General features: G+C 46.2%; 1 protein-coding gene across 3 annotated transcripts in view; it reads right to left on the reverse strand.

Annotated features, from left to right (window-relative positions):
• Positions 1-203: 203 nt before the first annotated feature.
• CHST3 (carbohydrate sulfotransferase 3) overlaps positions 204-17,793 on the reverse strand; it is a 48,221-nt gene continuing 30,631 nt past the window's right edge. For all 3 annotated transcript variants that reach the window (XM_054035891.1, XM_054035892.1, XM_054035893.1), the window contains 2 exons: positions 9,973-10,263; positions 204-8,535 (listed from right to left, as the gene is read on the reverse strand). In XM_054035891.1, the coding sequence (XP_053891866.1) occupies positions 7,293-8,535; positions 9,973-10,109 (1,380 nt within the window). In that variant the 5' untranslated portion in view covers positions 10,110-10,263 and the 3' untranslated portion in view covers positions 204-7,292. The remainder of the gene's footprint in view (positions 8,536-9,972; positions 10,264-17,793) is intronic.

Below are 17,793 nucleotides of genomic sequence, written 5' to 3' on the forward strand. Positions count from 1 at the left end.
AGATCTTATTTTCCCGAGCGTCTTCCAATGTGTTGACTCTGAACGCTGTTGCTGCTGCTACACGGATAAGGAGAGCAAGTCACTGCCCCGGGGGAGCATGTTATACAGAGACTCTTACCAGCTGCTGCATCTGCTGTTGTTAATGTCTACACTTCTCCCGCTGCCAAAAATAACTAGTGAATAAATGCCAGAGAGACAAGAGATGCCTTTTTGGATTCTGCTCCATTGTGTTTTTAATTAAATAAGTCAAGTCAACCATCTTCTAACTGGTTACAAGGTTCACATTCATTTCTGTGCATGGAAGATTCAAACTAGAGTACTGAGTACTCTCCTCAGAGGATGTGTCTGTCAGCGCTTCCAGGGGCTGCAGACCACAGTGGCTCCGGGAGTGTAAAAAACCCTGTGTAACATCACTGCTATGGAGCCAGGCAGGCCTTCAAGCTAAACCCTTAACACAGAGCCAGTAAGAAAATATCTGGACATTGGTTTAGCTGTTAATTTAGTTTTGTAAAAACTCCTAGGTGGCAGCACAGAGTTCTCCGCATCCAGATAAATAATCGAGGGATGCTGGACTCCCTTAGGTGCACACTTTCAGCTGCCCAAGGAACCCCATCCCAGTGCATTTCCCTTTGAAGCTTGCCTGATGCCGCGGCCGACCCTCCCTTGCCTCCTGCCTCCTTGGATTTTCCCCAACAATGCGGAGAGCCCCTGCAGCTAAAGTTACGTCGACTTTCCTGGAGGCGGGCGTTCTGATTTTAAACACATGGAACAGCTCTCCTGGGCGGTGTGATGTCAGCCATTGAAGAGGGCCAGGCGCCTGAGATTCCTCCCTTTGAGTTGACAAGCAAAGACAGATGAGAGGAGGAAGAAAACAGCTGAAGTAATAAAGCAGCTCTCCATTTTACAGCCTTAGGAGCACAGATGGCAGTTGTGAGCCTGGGGTGACACGCAGCATAGTCGCAAGTCAAAGGCTCCATTCAGACCCTGCTGCCAGCTCCTGCTCTTTCTTCACGCTTCTCCACACCCAAAATGTTAGTGAGTGAAGGGCCCTCCCTCCACGAACTAGCCTGATAGCTGGAGGTTGCTATGCTGCAGTACCACAAGGGAGTTGGGGTTCAGGAGAGCACAACAGGCTGACTGCATGCAGTGCTTTCTTCTAGCACCTGAGCCTGGTCCCTGTCCTATAGGACAGAGAAGTGGGGAGAGAATGTGTAGCTCTATCAAACACACCAGAGAAAGAATGTGGTGTTAGAAATTTGCCTTTCCAGGTCTAATAACTGGAACACAGAGGAATAGTCCTTTTATGTGCCAAGGTCAGAGACTGTCTCTCTCCTCCAGCCTGAAGATATGTTCATGGAGAGAGAAAAAACCTTTAAATAAACAAATAACTGGTGAATGACTCTCTTGTGCTTGGGAAGGTCAAGTGACTGGCTGAGCAGAGAACTGACTCCCTCTGTCTATCCCAGGGCTATGTACAGAGAAGGGAGCCATCCAGCGTGATTCCCATGAGCTGCTAATGGATTCAGCCCTGCCCTGAGGGACTGCTTCTGCAATGAGACAGAATTCCAGTCTCTAGGCCAAATCCTAGCCTGATTTAAGACCCACTGAAGTCATGTGTGATTGCAATAAGTGTAAATCGTGGCAGGATTTGGCTTTCCATATCTAGTCACATATCCCACATTCATCTACCAAATAACCTCAGCTCTGACTATTGCACCCTTTCTCCCCATCTCTTGGGATGAGGGGACCTGGTATCAGCTCCCCCCTGGGGGGGGACTGAAACCCCCATATTTACTTCTCATTATGCACAGGTCTGATTCCAGATGGGCTCCCCAGAGGCAACAGCTATTCTTTTATGCCACGGCGGCATGTACCCTTTCACTTCCTGTGCATTTCTGTGTTTTCCCAGGCCATAAAATTATATCCAAAGCCTTTGTCCTGTCTGGGATTTATTGTGTGTCTCAGGGCTCGTCTACACTAGAACGCTACAGCTGCACCGACGCAGCTGCGCCACTGTAGCATGTCTGGTGACGATGCTCTCTCGTCAGCACAATAAAACTCCCTCTACAAGGGATGGTAGCTATGTCAACATAGTGCTGTCCACACCGGCGCTTACGTCAGTATAAGTTACGTTGTGCGGGGGGTGGCTTATTCACACCGCTGAGCAAGATAACTTATACCGACATAACGCAGTGTCAACAAGCTCTCAGCTTGTGAAATGGGCCATTTGAAAGGCTGTCATTTTAGAAGTGCTACACATAGTTTCATGTCCTACTTAGCGTGAGTTCGCCAATTTTTGAGATTTTTTTTCAACCATGCTTTCCTTAAAAAATAAAAAAGACATTTTCCTTCTTCCTGTTGCTGTGCGAAGCCCCCCGACTCCCCCAATAACAGGGAACAGTGAACCTAATCTGGTTCAGTTATAGAGTGTGTAGGTGTTACTTGTAACAACAGCAGTTAGCAGTTTTGAGACAGAAGTGTGATTTTTGTTTGTTTCTGGGTGTTAAGAAAAACAGACTTTTCAAAATAACAGCATTTTGTTTGAAATCATAACTGTGCTGCTATGAGTTTAATTGTTTACCTTTTTTCCATTTCTTGGGATATTTGTTGTCTGCCTGTTTTTGGGTGTAGCTCAGACTCCCTGCTTATAAAATATTTCCCCTCTTTTTCATATAATAAATAAATAAATTCCCCTTGCAGTTTACAATATTAAACCCTCCATTCTCTGAACAGTTCTACATATTGCAGGAAGTGGCAGCTTCTTTCCTGCCAGACTGCAGCCCTTGTAGACAAAAAAAAAAATAAAAATAAACTTTTGAAAAGCACAAACAAAACAAACAATAGCAATAATAACGCCTCACTTCTCAGAACCAAAGTGCTGGTTGGAGCTCCAGGTAAACACACTCTCCCCTACCAACTGCACCAGGACTGTTTCCACTGGGGGCTCCCTGCTTGAGCTGGCAAAGTAAGTTTGATCAAGGAGCAGTATGGATCTGATTCATGGTTCCCCTGTACCTTGGTGCTGATCCAAAACCTATCAAAGTCAGTGGGAGTCTTTCCATTGATTTAAATGGGCCTTGGCTCAGGTCCACTGGGTGGTCATATTGTGTAAACCATTACCAGTTTGGTTTGGGGACCTTTTACAGCCACTTTACACTGATGCAAATGATGCCACAAGGTAGAAGGCAATTGCAAATAGGGCCCCTCGTGCTGTACCTATAGCTCTTGTTGTCTTGAGTATATTGAAGAAATGCTCCAGTATGCATTAAGGCCCTTATTCTGGAAAGCACCTCTGTTCAGGACAGTTTTTATGCACAGGCTTAACATTAAGGTGTGCTTAAAGTGCTTTCCTGAATTGAGGCCTAAGTCTGCTACCTTTCCAAAGGTAAACAAATTATAATATAGGATGAGGCAGTTAGAAGACATAATGTGAATATTAAAGAAAGAGAGGTCAAAAATGATTGTTTGCACCAGAGGGTCTGTGAGCTTGAAGGAGGAAGCTGTTGTATAATTGCCCTTTATGGTTTATATACCTATATGTAGTAATTTAAAATGTGCTCTTCACAGAGGCTGGGTTTCACAAACAACTCCACATGTGAGTTGCAAGGGCATACATAGAAAAGCCCCCTTTGAAGCATATATTTGTTAATTTCTTTTCACTTCTCTAAGCTTCATTTAGCCATTCCTTGAAAAACTGTAAAGATAGTTTAGGCCCAAAATGTAGGGAGATATATATATATATAATTTTTTACAAAACCTGCTATTAGTCAATGTTTTCATGATTATTTTTAAGCTCAATTGGAAACAGTTTTAACCTTTTTGTAGCAACATTCTCTTTGCAATATCTGCAACCGAAACACTGCAGAAAGAATTGTGCTAGTACAAGGGAGCTGAAAAATGAAACTGCCCGGCGTAAGTGCTGGAACTGGGAGTGCTGCTGCACCCCCTGGCTTGAAGAGGTTTCCATCATTTACAGTTTAGTTCAATGGCTTTCAACAGCCCCACTATAAAAATTGTTCCAGCACCCCTACTGCCTGGTCTGTTTTCACTGATTACTTTCTGCATCTCAGTTTGGACAAACTGCATAACTAGGGTAAAATAAATTCATATCCTTAAAAAACTATTTCAGTTTAACAATATAAGGTGTTGTTAGTAACCCTGGGAGGGAGATGTGGATTGTTGCTTTTTTAAAAAAAAGAGAACTGTGATGGGTATGTACTCCACACAGGCCCTGAAAGGGTTAATGTGGGCCTCAGGGACCAATTACGGTACCTGTAGGGTGACCAGATGTCCCGATTTTATAGAGACAGTCCCGATTTTTGGGTCTTTTTCTTATATAGGCTCCTATTACCCCCCACCCCCTGTCCCAATTTTTCACATTTGCTGTCTGGTTACCGTAGGTACCTGGCTGTACCTGGAGGGAAAGCCAGGCTTAACTGAACAAGAGACTCAGTTGGGCTGGAGCAGACTGGATTATAAAGCCATGAAGTTTGCTGCAGAAGGGGACTGCAGGGAGACGCTGAGGTTGCTCTCTGGGAGCACAGAGGAGGGGAGGTGAAAACCCAAGAGGGAGAATAAGCACCAGGATTCTAACCCTAGAACAAGGGTCAACCCCAGAGTAGTTGTGGGGAAAGGAAGCCTGAGAGAGCTAGGTGGGAAGAAGCCCAGGAAAACAGCAGCAAGGGGTAGGACCATGCAGACCTTGGCTGCTTGTTACAAGGTTTCTGGGCTGGAACCCAGTGTAGAGGGCAGGCCTGGGTTCTCCTACCAACCACTGTGAAGTGGCACAGAAGCACTGGAGAGAAGCTCTGGACAGCTGGTTTGGAGATTTATTTTGTTACCCTGGAAGGGAAGGACTATAGTGATCTGGTCAGAGGGCCAAACCACAAAAACAGAGCCCCTTGAGTCACAGAGAGTCAGAGACAGCAGAGCATGCAGTGAGCAGCGGAAGGGGGCACCGGAGTCGGACAGAGCTGTTCCCCAGAGCGACCAGGAGGAGATGCCACCTAACTCTCCCTGTGACAGGGACACTGTCAATTTTTTCTTTTTTTACATGGGTGTACGTTGGGGGCATATACTAAGTTAAAGTACACTGAGGGCTGAGAATTTCAGCCATTATCCTGCATTTATTTTTGTATGTTTCTCTTTCCCTTGTCGATTTCATATCGGTTGCTCTAACGGGGGTGTGCTCCGGCACAACAATGGCCATAAACAGGATGTGCCTGGATCCCCCTCCTGCATTAGTGTCTCCCCTATGCTGATCACCCATGTCAGCAACAGCTTACTCCGTCTACCTGCTGTCCAGCTCCAGTTTACCAGTGCTCCCAGGCCATGTCCAGGGATCCATGGGAGATTAGGAGAACTGCTCCTCTGCCTAGCTATGCCCGCCCCCACCCTTGTGCATGAGAATTCTGATATTCTCTCATGCTAGTGCATGAGATTAGGAAGTGAATCCAACCACTGATGAAACTGACTGCCTAAAGTACTGATAAATGCACGAAGTAAACACACTGAAAAACAGAGAAATGTCTCTTGCAATCTCTCTAAATTTGAATAATCTGTGACAACAGGAAGTAAAGATAAGTTTCAGAGAGAAGTTTGCTGTGTTGACAGTATCCCTTTAAATCTGATTTAAAACAAAAAACTGATGCTGCCCCTTCAAAAATTACTAAAAAAACACCCCATGCTCAGCTCAGATCTTGTTCCTTGTTTCTTCCCTGAGGATGTATTTAAGGGTGAGGGGACTCAATGGGTATCTCGGAATAATGATGGGGCTGAAAAGGAGTCTGAAGATCTCTTCTGGAGTGGTCTCTGGGTTGCCCTGGGAAGAGATCAAACTCCAGGAAGCAAAAACCTAACCTAACTGTGGATTGGATAAGGGGCGGCACAGGCTAGGAATTCGTCTGTTGCAATCTGAGACCATCTCTTTCTGTTATGGAAACTATTCCTATTGCCTAATTTTGGATGAGTTCCCACTTGCCTGCATCCCAGTCTCTCTCCTCCCCCCTCTCCTGCCACAAAAAGCTAATTGGTACAAACTACTCCCCTTTACTTTGGGCAGGAGAATTGCTGGCAGCCTCCAACTAGCACTTCCAAAGATATACAAACGATAGCAAGGACAAAATATAAATACCATTACAGAAACACCCTGCCACCACCAGCCAAGAAAGCTTTCAGTATCGATTTCTAGACACCAGCAAATGATCACTGAGGAATCCAGCCTCCATGGTGGTGGAAGACAAAACAGCTGATGGCACCTTAGAAGGAGACCAGTTGTATCCCCAGGGCTAGAGAGCATTGCTTTCGCTTTCTCTCTCTAAGTCTCTCTCTCTTTTAAATAGTGTTTTCATTGTCTCCCTGCCATCTCTCAGCTGCTGGCTTTGGTGCATTTGATAACAAGCAGCTGAGGTGGACAATGCCGCACCAGTGCCAATGATCATGGTGTGGCTGTTTGCTGGCTCTGCTACATGTTTTCTCGATGTCCTGGCGTTTTGCTCTTCCGAGAGCATGGTCTGAGGGAGTGTGCTCACCCTTGTAGGTCTCAGTCACCTCTCTCAAGGTTTAACAGGCTGTTGGTATATTTAAAGGTCCACAGACATGCACAAAGTGTCCGAGACATGAGTGTTTGTCAGCGTAAGGCAGCAGCAGTCAGGATGGGAGGAGAGAGTCTCCCAGATCCTGTCACTGGGGATTTACTAAGAGGTTTCTTGGCAACAAACCCCAACCAAGTCCGTTTCTGACAGTTTCATCAACCCAACCAAATACAGCTTAGCGAGGTCTTTAAGTTTGCCCAAGGCGATATCAGTGCAACCCTCGGCTCCACTCACCTCCTTGCTCGGCGAGATGAGGGATTTTAAAGTGTACGAAGATTTTTAAAACATACAGTTCTCTCTTTGGAGGTTTAGTGCAGAAATGCCCTTTGAAAGAAGGGTGGCGCTTGTGCAGAGAAGAAAGCTAAGAGGTGAGGTATGGAAGCTAGTACCTACTGCTTTGGTTCTCCCCACTGCCAGCTTCTGAGCTCCATTTAGTTTCAAAGGGTGGCCACGTTATAATCCATCTAGATAGAGCTCCTGGATGTTACTGCATTCCCCCTGCTGTCCACTGGAGAATCAGGAAGCACCTCGCTAGGATGAGGAGTGCACGGCAAACACAAGCCTTATAAACGAGGGTGTGATACGTGTCAGCAGGGGACAGTGGCCCCTTTCCAGCTTCCCCAGCTGATCTTGTGCTCAGGTTTTTCTTTTTTCAGTCTAACCATATGTTTCCGTTTGGAAACCCAGCGATGAGAGATCTTACGTGATCCAGAAGGCCCTCCTTTCCTCCAGCAAACTGATGGATCTGTTTGTGAGGGTCTCTTGGTCGCTGGCCAGTTTGTAGCCAAACAGACTCATGGCTGGGCCGCAGACATTCTGCACCACTTGGGCCAACTTGAAGGGGATGCTGAAGCGCCACTTCTCGAACTGCTCTGAGGAGTTCTTCTGGGTGGAGTAGATGCCATTGCTGTCCTGAGGCGCCTGGGTGTTCTTCTGGATCCATTCCTCCACCTGTGGGGTGAGGCTGATGCCAGCAAACCTGTACATCTCCTTGGCATTTTGGAGAGGTGACCTGGCAATATCCTCATAGCGGATCAGCATGTAGCGGCCCCGCAGCCACGCTGGCTGCCTCAGGCCAAGTTCAGCCGAGAGGCGGATGCTCTCGCAGTTCCCCCGCAGCCTCTGCACCTCATCCTCGTTGAGGGGAGCTGCTCCTTCTGAAGCCCATTTCTTCCAGGTTTCATACTTGCCCGAGAAGGCCACAATGCGAGAGGCCAGCACCGCCCGGGGGTCCCGCACCAGCTGGATGATCCTCATGTCTAGGCGAGGGTCTTCGACCAGGGGTCGTAAGAACTCCAGCTGCCGAATTCGCACTGTCTTGAGTGCCATGTGATTCTTGTGCAGGCAGGCTTCTGTAGCAAGGGTAATGTTGAGGGGGCCACAGCGGCGGTTCTTGCAGTGGTACTTCTCGAAGACCTTCTTGACGAAAGGGGTGCAAACAGGGTCCTCACACAGGGAGCGGCTTGAGCCCCGCCGGAACATATACGGGGTCAGATGGTCCTCGGGGAGCGGGGTGATGAAGTTCTCCAGGATGTAGAGGTCACAGAGCAACAGCTGCTTCAAGACATCTCGGTAGACGAGGGCCGATCCCACCGCGTTTGCTCCGCCTGGCTCGAATGACACTGTCCTCTCGATGTGCCACAATGGCTCGAAGAGATAGAAAATGTTGCCTTGTTGGTTGAAGAACTCTCCCACAAAGGAGGAACCTGTGCGGGTGGTGGCCATCAGGAGCACATGTCTCCGGGGTCCCTGTGCCACAGCAGGCTCCCTGGTCCCTCCCAGCTGCAGGGTGACATTCTGAAGCCGGCTCTTGAGCTGAGAGAAGGCAGAGTCCAGCTCGCTGAGGGACAAGAGGGACTCATTTTCTGACAGCACTAGGCCAGGGTCTGTGCTGTTGATCTCCATCAGAGATTGTGGGGCTTGCTTCAGCTTGTCTGATACCCTGCAAACAAAGAGAACAAAACCACAAACAATGAGGCAGTGGTTAAAAAGGGGGACATATAGATTTTCACCTCTAAACACCTGAGTTTGTCTTATTTCACTTGAGGCCTAACAAGTTCAGTAGTTTCAATTTACTCCCTTGTGCCCCTCTGTCCATATTGCAAAGCCAACACAGACTGGCACAACTGGCAGTCTCTTCAGGAGAGGTCCAGTTTTGGAGTAGCAGTAAGCTGCAGGTCGGGATTAATGGGCAGTGGCGGGGCTGGAAGGGAACCCAGGAGTAGAACAGCAGGACATGCTGCAGGTCAGGACTGAGGTGCTTTTGGTGTAAATGCTTAAGGGACGTTTGCATGGCATATGTCCGCTCTATTCATCCTTCATTTTCTCAATTGCTAACATTTATCAGCTTTTAAAAAAGAAAAGCCCTAGGGCAGGTCTACACTGGAAACTTACATCGACATAGCAACATCTCTCGAGGGTGGGAAAAATCCACGCCTCTGAAAGACAAAGGCCTTGGCTACACTCGGGACTTCCCAGCGCTGCCGCGGCAGCGCTGTGAAGCGCAAGTGTAGTCGCGCCACCAGCGCTGCGAGACCGTGCAAGGCTGCAGGTGTACTCCACCTCTCCGAGGGGAGTAGCTTGCAGTGCTGCGAGCGAGCGTGCCGTGCTGCAGGCTCTGATTACACTGGTGCTTTACAGCGCTGCGCTCGGGGGGGGGGGGGGGGGGGGCGTTTTCACACCCCTGAGCGCAGCAAGTTGCAGCGCTGTACAGCGCCAGTGTAGCCAAGGCCATAGTTAAGCTGACCGTAACCCCAGTATAGACAGCACTGTGGCCAGAAAAAGTCTTCTGTTGACCTAGCTACTGCCTCTCAGGGAAGTGAATTAACTACAGTGAAGGCAGAACTCTCCTGTCATTATAGTGAGTGTTTGCACTGAAACGCTGCTGCAGCTGCACCACTGCAGGTGTGTCACAGTAGCATTTTAAGTGTAAACATAGCCTAAATAAAACCCCTCTTCATTCCCTCGGTATGGACAAGTTGGCATCTCCTCACTTGTCATAGCCTACCTGGCTATGATCTTCTATGATGCCCATCTCCAGTGTATTTGTCCTGGGGGTCACTGGAGATAACCAGGAAACTAAGGCATAAAAAAGTTTGGTTGATGGGGCAGGCTGTTTACTGAAAGAGAGGAAAAAACTGGAGAAACCAATGCTAAGCACTGCTGGGAAGAAGGCCTTTCACTGTAGGCAGTTGTAGTGACTGACTGGGATTGTAATGGAAAGAAGGTGATAGGCATTAATGGGCTTCACATTCCATGAGGGAGAAATTTATCTAGTTGTACATGGCCGGAAAGCAGAAAGGTGAGGTGAAGGCTACATCAAGGATGAAGAGAAATCCCCTCCCAATATAGCAAGAGCTTGCTCTCCCTTTTTTCCTACCTTGATATGATATTGTTTTCCTTCTCGATAATGACAAGAGCTACAACAAACACCAGGAGAATGGCATACTTGCTCTTCATTCTCAGGCAGTGCCGCAGGTCCCAGATATCCTGGGGTAAAGTGTGTCCTTTATCCATGGGGAGAGACCGGGGAGTCCAAGGTTTTACCTCAAAGTCTCTCCCCCTCCAAGGAGAATAAAGGAGCACTTCCCCAGCTCCTTGTGCTCTGCAGCTATATAGAAGGCATTGCCCAGTTTTAATACTTCTTGATCAGACAGGTGACACCCTGGCCCTGCACAGAGAGAGAAAAGGGCAAGTGTTAGTGCTGGGAATGAGAAGATGGGTTGCCTGGAATAAACCAATTTAAGAACGTAACTATTGAAGGGTCAGCATCTTTCATATGGTGGATGCTTTAGTTAGATTTCAAGAGTTACACAAAATGCTGACCCAGGGAAATCTCCATTGAGATTGACCCCCCACCCAATCAGTGTGATATTTTTCTCCAGTATCTGCTCAGAGACTTTAATAGGACTGCACCACACAAACAGAAAGCACTTTTCCTCCCTCTCACCCACTGCTGACTCGGACAGTCAATAAAGCATCTCTTTCCTCTCTCAGGAATTAAAGAGCGAGAGAGCAGGGCTCTACATCAAGGGCCTGGTCATGATCCCATTGCACTGTAAGAATAGGATTTCAAGTAACACTGATTATAATTGGCAATTCTCAATCTAAATCAAAACTCACTCCTGCCAAGCCCACAAATGCCACTACCCACTGCAGTCAAAAATAGTCTCTCACTCCTCCCCAAGGCAGTAAAGCATGCCTAATGTTGTCTGTCTCTGTTTACAGTAGACTGTGTGCTCCTCAGGACTGCAACTGTGGGCTTAATTCTGGTCTTACACTTGTGTAAATCAGGAGCAATTCCATTGAAGTCTCTGACCTCACACTAGTTTCACCCCAGTTCATTATCAGGCCAATATGTCATCTTCTGTGTCTTGCAGAGCCGTAAGCAAACGGTCAGTGCTTATGAATAATGATAAAATGTAATATATTTTAGATAGTCAAGAGGGGCACAGGATTCATATTCACTTCTCTAGAAGCTTTGCCCGGCATCAAGCTGTCAATTCAAAGACACGGCCTTTAGCTATTAGAGTTCTTGTCCTCACTTTCCTCTCTCCTGCCCTGACTGTTTCTCAGTAGTTTTAAATAGAAGTAGGACTAGCTGGCTCAGGTGACTGAGGATCACCTGGGGGCAAATTTGGATCAGGTCAGTAATGTCAGAAATCACTGCACCAGCACAGCTGCTTAGCTTTTCTGGATATCAACTGGCAGTCTCCCCTCGGTGAGCTGGGGGTCTGCATCAAAAACCCACCAACACAACTTGCACTAAGTAGCAGGCTTCCAGACAGTCTCAGCAGAGGAGCCAAGGATTCTGAATAATTCACCCCCCATAGCCACTCTCTCAGCCCCAAACACAGGCCTTTCAGGTCAGGTTTGTGGCACGTTGTTCCACCCACGTGTGACAGCTTGCACTACTGTGACTATTCAGTGCCTCTAGCTATGACACCTTTCCTGAGAAACATCAAGTCCTTCCAGTGCAACTGTAATACTTGTTCCCAGTGGATTTACTTTACTTTCGCAGTTGGGCGTTTATCAAATGCAGCCGTAGGGGATCCTCATCTTTTCCCTATAGGGCCTGGCCTTTCTCTAAACACAGACTTTAAATGCAAGGGGCCAAATTAACCCCTGCTGTATCTTCACTGAATTGTAAGGATGGATTGGCTGAAGTACTCTACACATCTCACATAGATAGATAGAAAGCAGAGGTCAGGGAAATGAAAAGCATCTCTAGGCCTCAGATCTGGGGAAGCAGAGACAGCATTGCAGTGCACCGATAATGCTTCCTGTCACCTGACGATGACTGTCATATTGCAGGAAGAGAGGAAGGTGGGGAGGGGGATTCCCCTAGTTATAAGTGAATCAAAAATGTCAAGACTTGATGTTTTGGAAACATACTCCTCTGTTTAGTCCCTGGAGAGTACTGTTCCAACAACCAGGAAAACATCTGCTGCTCTCAACATCTGGAGAGCTGGTGTTAAGGGCCTGTAAACAATTTCCTTCTCCTGGATGAACAAAATTTCAATTAACAATGAGAGCAATAAAAACGCAAGGGGTCTCTTTCTCTTTATAACCTCCATCCTGCTTGGGAGGAACAGCTATTGAGAGCATCCACCAACATCTCCCCCTCATATCTCCGTTCCCAAAATAAATCTTGCGAGAAACCCCTTGCTGCACTTCCCCTCTGGCAGCATCCCTCCCCTGCCCCCATCAGAGTCTCAGTTCCCAGAACTGAATACAACCACCTACATTTTACAAGCACAGCTTTCCACCCCACCAGCTGTTCAATTGCTGTGCCCTACAGGCTTCCTTGTGAATCACTAATGAAGGGCTGGAGAAGGGGGGCAGGATGACACAAAAGGGGAATCCCAGAATGGAACAGACAAAGGAAGGCAGCCCTGTTCTCCTTCATCCTGCCAATGGACAAAAGCCATTGCTCACTCTGATTTGTTGGAACAGTTCCAGATCCAACAAATTCTGTGTTCGAGTAAAGGCCCTGTTCCCTTCACACTTGCCTGCCAGGACTAGCCCTGGGAAGGAGAGAGCACCTGAAAGTGCCATCTCTTGACAGGCTTGGTGCAAATGGAATTCCTGTTACATTAGTCACCATTCCAGCCTGATGCTGTTTTATGCTCAGGCCCCAGCCTGGGGGCAATATATTTTTGGAAGGGAGTTTTACAGATTTTCAACTATTAAAAGTAAACAAGTGCGGAGAATCAAAGTTTTCTGTTCTATCCTTCTCCCTTGATACCCTAGAACACAAACAGCATTCTCATTTCCCAAGAAATTTCACCAGTTTTTTGCCTGTTGTATAGACAAGTTCTGTTTGGGTTTTTATTTTTTCTAAGTGATAATTTAAAAATGCTTTTTTGCTCATTTAGAACTCAGTACCTGTACAGGGGTCGTAATTCGTACACATGTCCAAATTTATACTGTTTTGACTGGAGCTGTGTATGACTTCTCTCTGTTACCAAGACTTTAGATACCTTTTCTATGGCTTCAGTTCAACAGAACTCTGCCTAGGCTCACCAAGAGATTTGTGAGACGCAGCAAACTTTTCAGTGAATGCTGGCCCAAGCACTGGTTTAGTAATGAAACCACCACACTTGGCAGATTTGGCTTGGGTTTGTGTTTCAGTACAAATGTGTGCGCAGCTCCAATTGTGATTCCAAGCTACAGATCCATATGATCACAAGTATGAAGTTACACAGTACATGGTTCCTGCTTTGGATTAAAAGTACTTCTTAAAAAGTTATACACAAATGCTGTGGAGACAGCATGTTCATCCCCGGGGGACAAGGCATATTGTAGGGTAGGCCTAACACATGTGTTTATCTTGCAAGTCATAGCCATGTGCTTAGCAGATTTAAAGGAGACTTTTTCTTAACTAATGGCAGCTTCTTGTTTTGGTGATATTAATATAACAATTGTCATACAAAGCAGCAGAGGGTCCTGTGGCACCTTTAAGACTAACAGAAGTATTGGGAGCATAAGCTTTCGTGGGTAAGAACCTCACTTTGCATCTGAAGAAGTGAGGTTCTTACCCACGAAAGCTTCTGCTCCCAATACTTCTGTTAGTCTTAAAGGTGCCACAGGACCCTCTGTTGCTTTTTACAGATTCAGACTAACACGGCTACCCCTCTGATAATTGTCATACAGTGTTTTTCCATTTTAATTATGTGGAAGCCATCTAATATTTTCTTACACCCGAGATTATGCTGTTCCCCAAATGTTCCTAATGGTATTGTCACATTTTAAAAAGGCAAATATCCAGGCAAGCTGTGAACTGTCCAGTCTCTCATATGGCTTAGTCAACCCCCATTTAAGTCAATGGGAGTCTTGCCATTGACATGAATAGCAGTTAAATCTTTGCAGTGCAGTGTTGTCCTGCACTCAGGCCATTTGACAGGGAACCAGGAACTTCTGCATGTTAATCTTGGCTCTGACAATGATTCCATTTGTTGCCATGGGCAAGTCACTTAACCTTGCTGCCTCCATTTTCTCAACTGCAAAATGGGGATAATAATTCTTAGTTACCACAAAGGAGAGTTTAGATTACACTATATTTATAAACCACTTCGAAGATGAAAGGCACTACATGATGTAGATGCAAAGTATCCTTATTACGAGAATGTGAGGAAGAAGGAGTAAAGTTAGTCTTGTGATTAAGGCATGGGACTGGAATGCAGGAGATCAAAATTCAGTCCCTTGCTTTCCCACAGACTTCCTATGTGACCTGGGTAAGTCACATAATCACTCTATGCCTCAGTTCATCAGTAAATGGGGATAATACCTCCCTGTCTTACAATGTAACCTCCCAATTCATTGATGTCTGTGAGGTGCTCAGATACTACAGGGATGAGGGCAATATAAGTTCCTATATGGATAGTTAAGGGCAATTACCATTTACAGACATGATCCTCCTGCATCAATGAAACAGACTGCTCTGCTCTTTAGAACTGGCACCTTAGGCCTACTCTACACTGGCGGGGATCAACCTAAGATACGCAACTTCAGCTACGAGAATAGTGTAGCTGAAGTCGAAGTATCTTAGGTCGATTTACCTTGCGTCCTCACGGCGCGGGGTCGACTGACGCCGCTTCCCCGTCGACTCCGCTTCTGCCTCTCGCCACGGTGGAGTACAGGAGTAAACGGCAGAGTGATCGGGGATCAATTTATCACGTCTACACTAGATGCGATAAATCGATCCTCGATAAATTGATCACTACCCACCGATCCAGCAGGTAGTGTAGACGTACCCTAAGGCCTTGGCTACACTGGCGCTGTACAGCTCTGCAACTTGCTGCGCTCAGCGGTGTGAAACCCTCCCCCCCCCGAGCGCTGTAAAGCACCAGTGTAATCAACGCCTGCAGCGCTGCACACTCGCTCGCAGTGCTGCAAACTATTCCCCTCAGAGAGGTGGAGTACTTGCAGCGCTGTGAGAGAGCTCTCGCAGCGCTGGCGGCGCGACTACACTCGTGCTTCACAGCGCTGCCGCGGCAGCGCTGTGAATTCTCAAGTGTAGCCAAGGCCTTAGTTACAGTTTCTTTGCAGTTCCCTGATGTGTGCTTTCCACCCTCTTTTTGTCTTTGCTTGTACATTGTCTGTCAGTGTAAATACAGGACAGTTAGGGTGAGCATCTCAGTCACCAAACCAATCTAGAGCATCCTGGGGCATTTTCTCCTTGGCTTTTGTTTGCATAAAAGTGTTTGGAGGTGTCTGATTTGTTATTTGCACTCAGTCTCTCTCCATTAGGTGAGAGCAGGAGAGACTCGTGAAGAGCACAGCCCAGAAATGTGCATTTGTGTCACTGTCCCTACAGAGGAGATTATGAAACTGATACTTGGGAAGATCACACACACTGCTTTGTAGAGACCCTGCTTTGTCCTGCTACACAACTGCACAGAACAGGGAGCCCCCTGCAATTACAGTGTCACAAAGACTTCTGTTTTGCTGTTGGACTTTGAAAATCATTTTGTCTCTTTTCTTTTTTTTATATGGGTGCCTGTTTCCACAGTACAAACTGTCTGCCAGCAACACTCTTTCAATTTCCCACTAGTTAGAGCACAGCCACTCCCCCTCCCCCCCCTCCCCCCCCCCCCCCCCCCCCCCCGCTATAGATTTCTGTCAGTTTCTCAGATTGTGTGGCTATGATGATACACCTCAGTCACAGGAAACGTTTCTATTTGAGTAATGTCTAAGAGCAAAGGCACTTAGTTTTTTGCAGCAGCTTTGGTTGTGGTGGAGGAGGGGTATAGAGAGATTAAAATCTCTCAGTACATTTTATTTGATACTGTTTTTCACACAGTATTTTTATTCCCCTTTTCTACTCCATCAAAAAATAATTAATAAAATAATTATTGACAGTACATGGAAAAACCATTTGCCCCTCTATGTACTGGGGCTAAACTTCACCTAGATTTATTTTTTATTTATTTATTTATTTATTTATTTTTGGCTGGATTCTCCATTGCCCTGCATCTTGTGCAGTTGTTCACACCAGTGCAATATAAATGAAAAGTGGATATAAAATGTTGCCATATTGGAATGGTTGGTATTTTGCATCCACCTATGCACTGGTGTAAATGCCTGCACAGAGCAACTGAGAATCACACCCTCATTGTTTAAAACTAAAAGAAAAGGAGTAAGTGTGTCAGGGACAGAGCGTGGAACAGTTTGCCTAAGATAGTCAATCACTAGCCATCTTTAAATAAAAGTTAGATATGTTTGTTGAAGAAAATGACACAGGCTCATAGACTTTAAGGTCAGAAGGAACTATTCATGATCATCTAGTCTGACCTCCTGCACATCGCCACAGAACCTGACCCACCCACTCCTGTAATAGACTCACAACCTCTGACTGAGTTACTGAAGTCCTCAAATCATGGTTTAAAGACTTCAAGTTACAGCGAATCCGCCATTTACACTTGTTTAAACCTGCAAGTGACCCACGCCCCATGCTAGAGAGGAAGGCAAAAAACCTTACATATGTTCTGAGGCAGGGGATTACAGCAGATAATAAAAGAAATTCCTTCTGACCATTCCAGCTATGATTCTGTGAGGTTCAAATAATTTCATTTCAATTATTTTTTCAAATGAACTACACCTCTACCTTGATATAACGTGACCCGATATAACATGAATTCTGATATAACGTGGTAAAGCAGTGCTCCGGGGGGGGGAGCTGCATACTTCGGCGGATTAAAACAAGTTCGATATAATGCGGTTTCACCTATAACATGGTAAGATTTTTTGGCTCCTGAGGACAGCGTTATATTGACGTAGAGGTGTATATATTAACTAAAATGGCAAGGAGGCTGGGTTATAATGGTAGGACATTTTCCAGTCTGTTTGGATTCTGTAAACTGTTTTTGGTAACACTCATAGAATATCAGGGTTGGGAGGGACCTCAGGAGGTCATCTAGTCCAACCTGCTGCTCAAAGCAGGACCAATCCCCAGATAGATTTTTACCCCAGTTCCCTAAATGGCCCCCTCAAGGATTGAACTCACAACCCTGGGTTTAGCAGGCCAATGCTCAAACCACTGAGCTATCCCTTCCCCCCCTCCTCTAGAATTTATTCCCAACCCTACAGAAAGTTTATCGTTCTCTATTAATCTGATAGAATTTAACAGAGAATTACATCCCTGCTATAAAATTATACAGGATGGTTTAAAAACCTATGGGAAGGATATTGTTCTCTATTAAAGTCTATTTGCATTATTGATTTTTATGCCTATTAAATTCTATAGCCTTTTTCAGTAAGGACTGAACGTGGGCTGAGATAGGGCCAAGATTGTTTTATTTAAAAGCTGAAGGGTCTGATTGTAAATGACTGAAATTCTGGTGTAAGGCACCTGATTACTAATGCATAGTTATTTCTGCTACAGCTAGTAAGTGAATGCTACACTTGCTATTACAGCATCTCAGGAGCTGTGCTCTAATTATGAGTGCAATGGCACTTCCATTCTAAATCCCATCTTTCCAGTCACCTACAACTTTCTCAGAAACTTATCTTTAGGCTGAAATTGCTAATGTTTAAAGCAGCCTTGTCTGCCCCTTCCCACACTGGACCCTGATTGTCATTAGAGGCCGGACACTGCCTTTCCCCTCCTGGATGCTACTCTGATTTCCTGGCCCAGGTATAAACAGAACTGCACTATTCCAGCCTCTGCCTCAACCATCAAGCAGAGATAGGGCTGGGA

This window comes from Malaclemys terrapin, chromosome 7, assembly GCF_027887155.1.
Source record: "Malaclemys terrapin pileata isolate rMalTer1 chromosome 7, rMalTer1.hap1, whole genome shotgun sequence".
Classification (NCBI taxonomy): domain Eukaryota; kingdom Metazoa; phylum Chordata; order Testudines; family Emydidae; genus Malaclemys; species Malaclemys terrapin.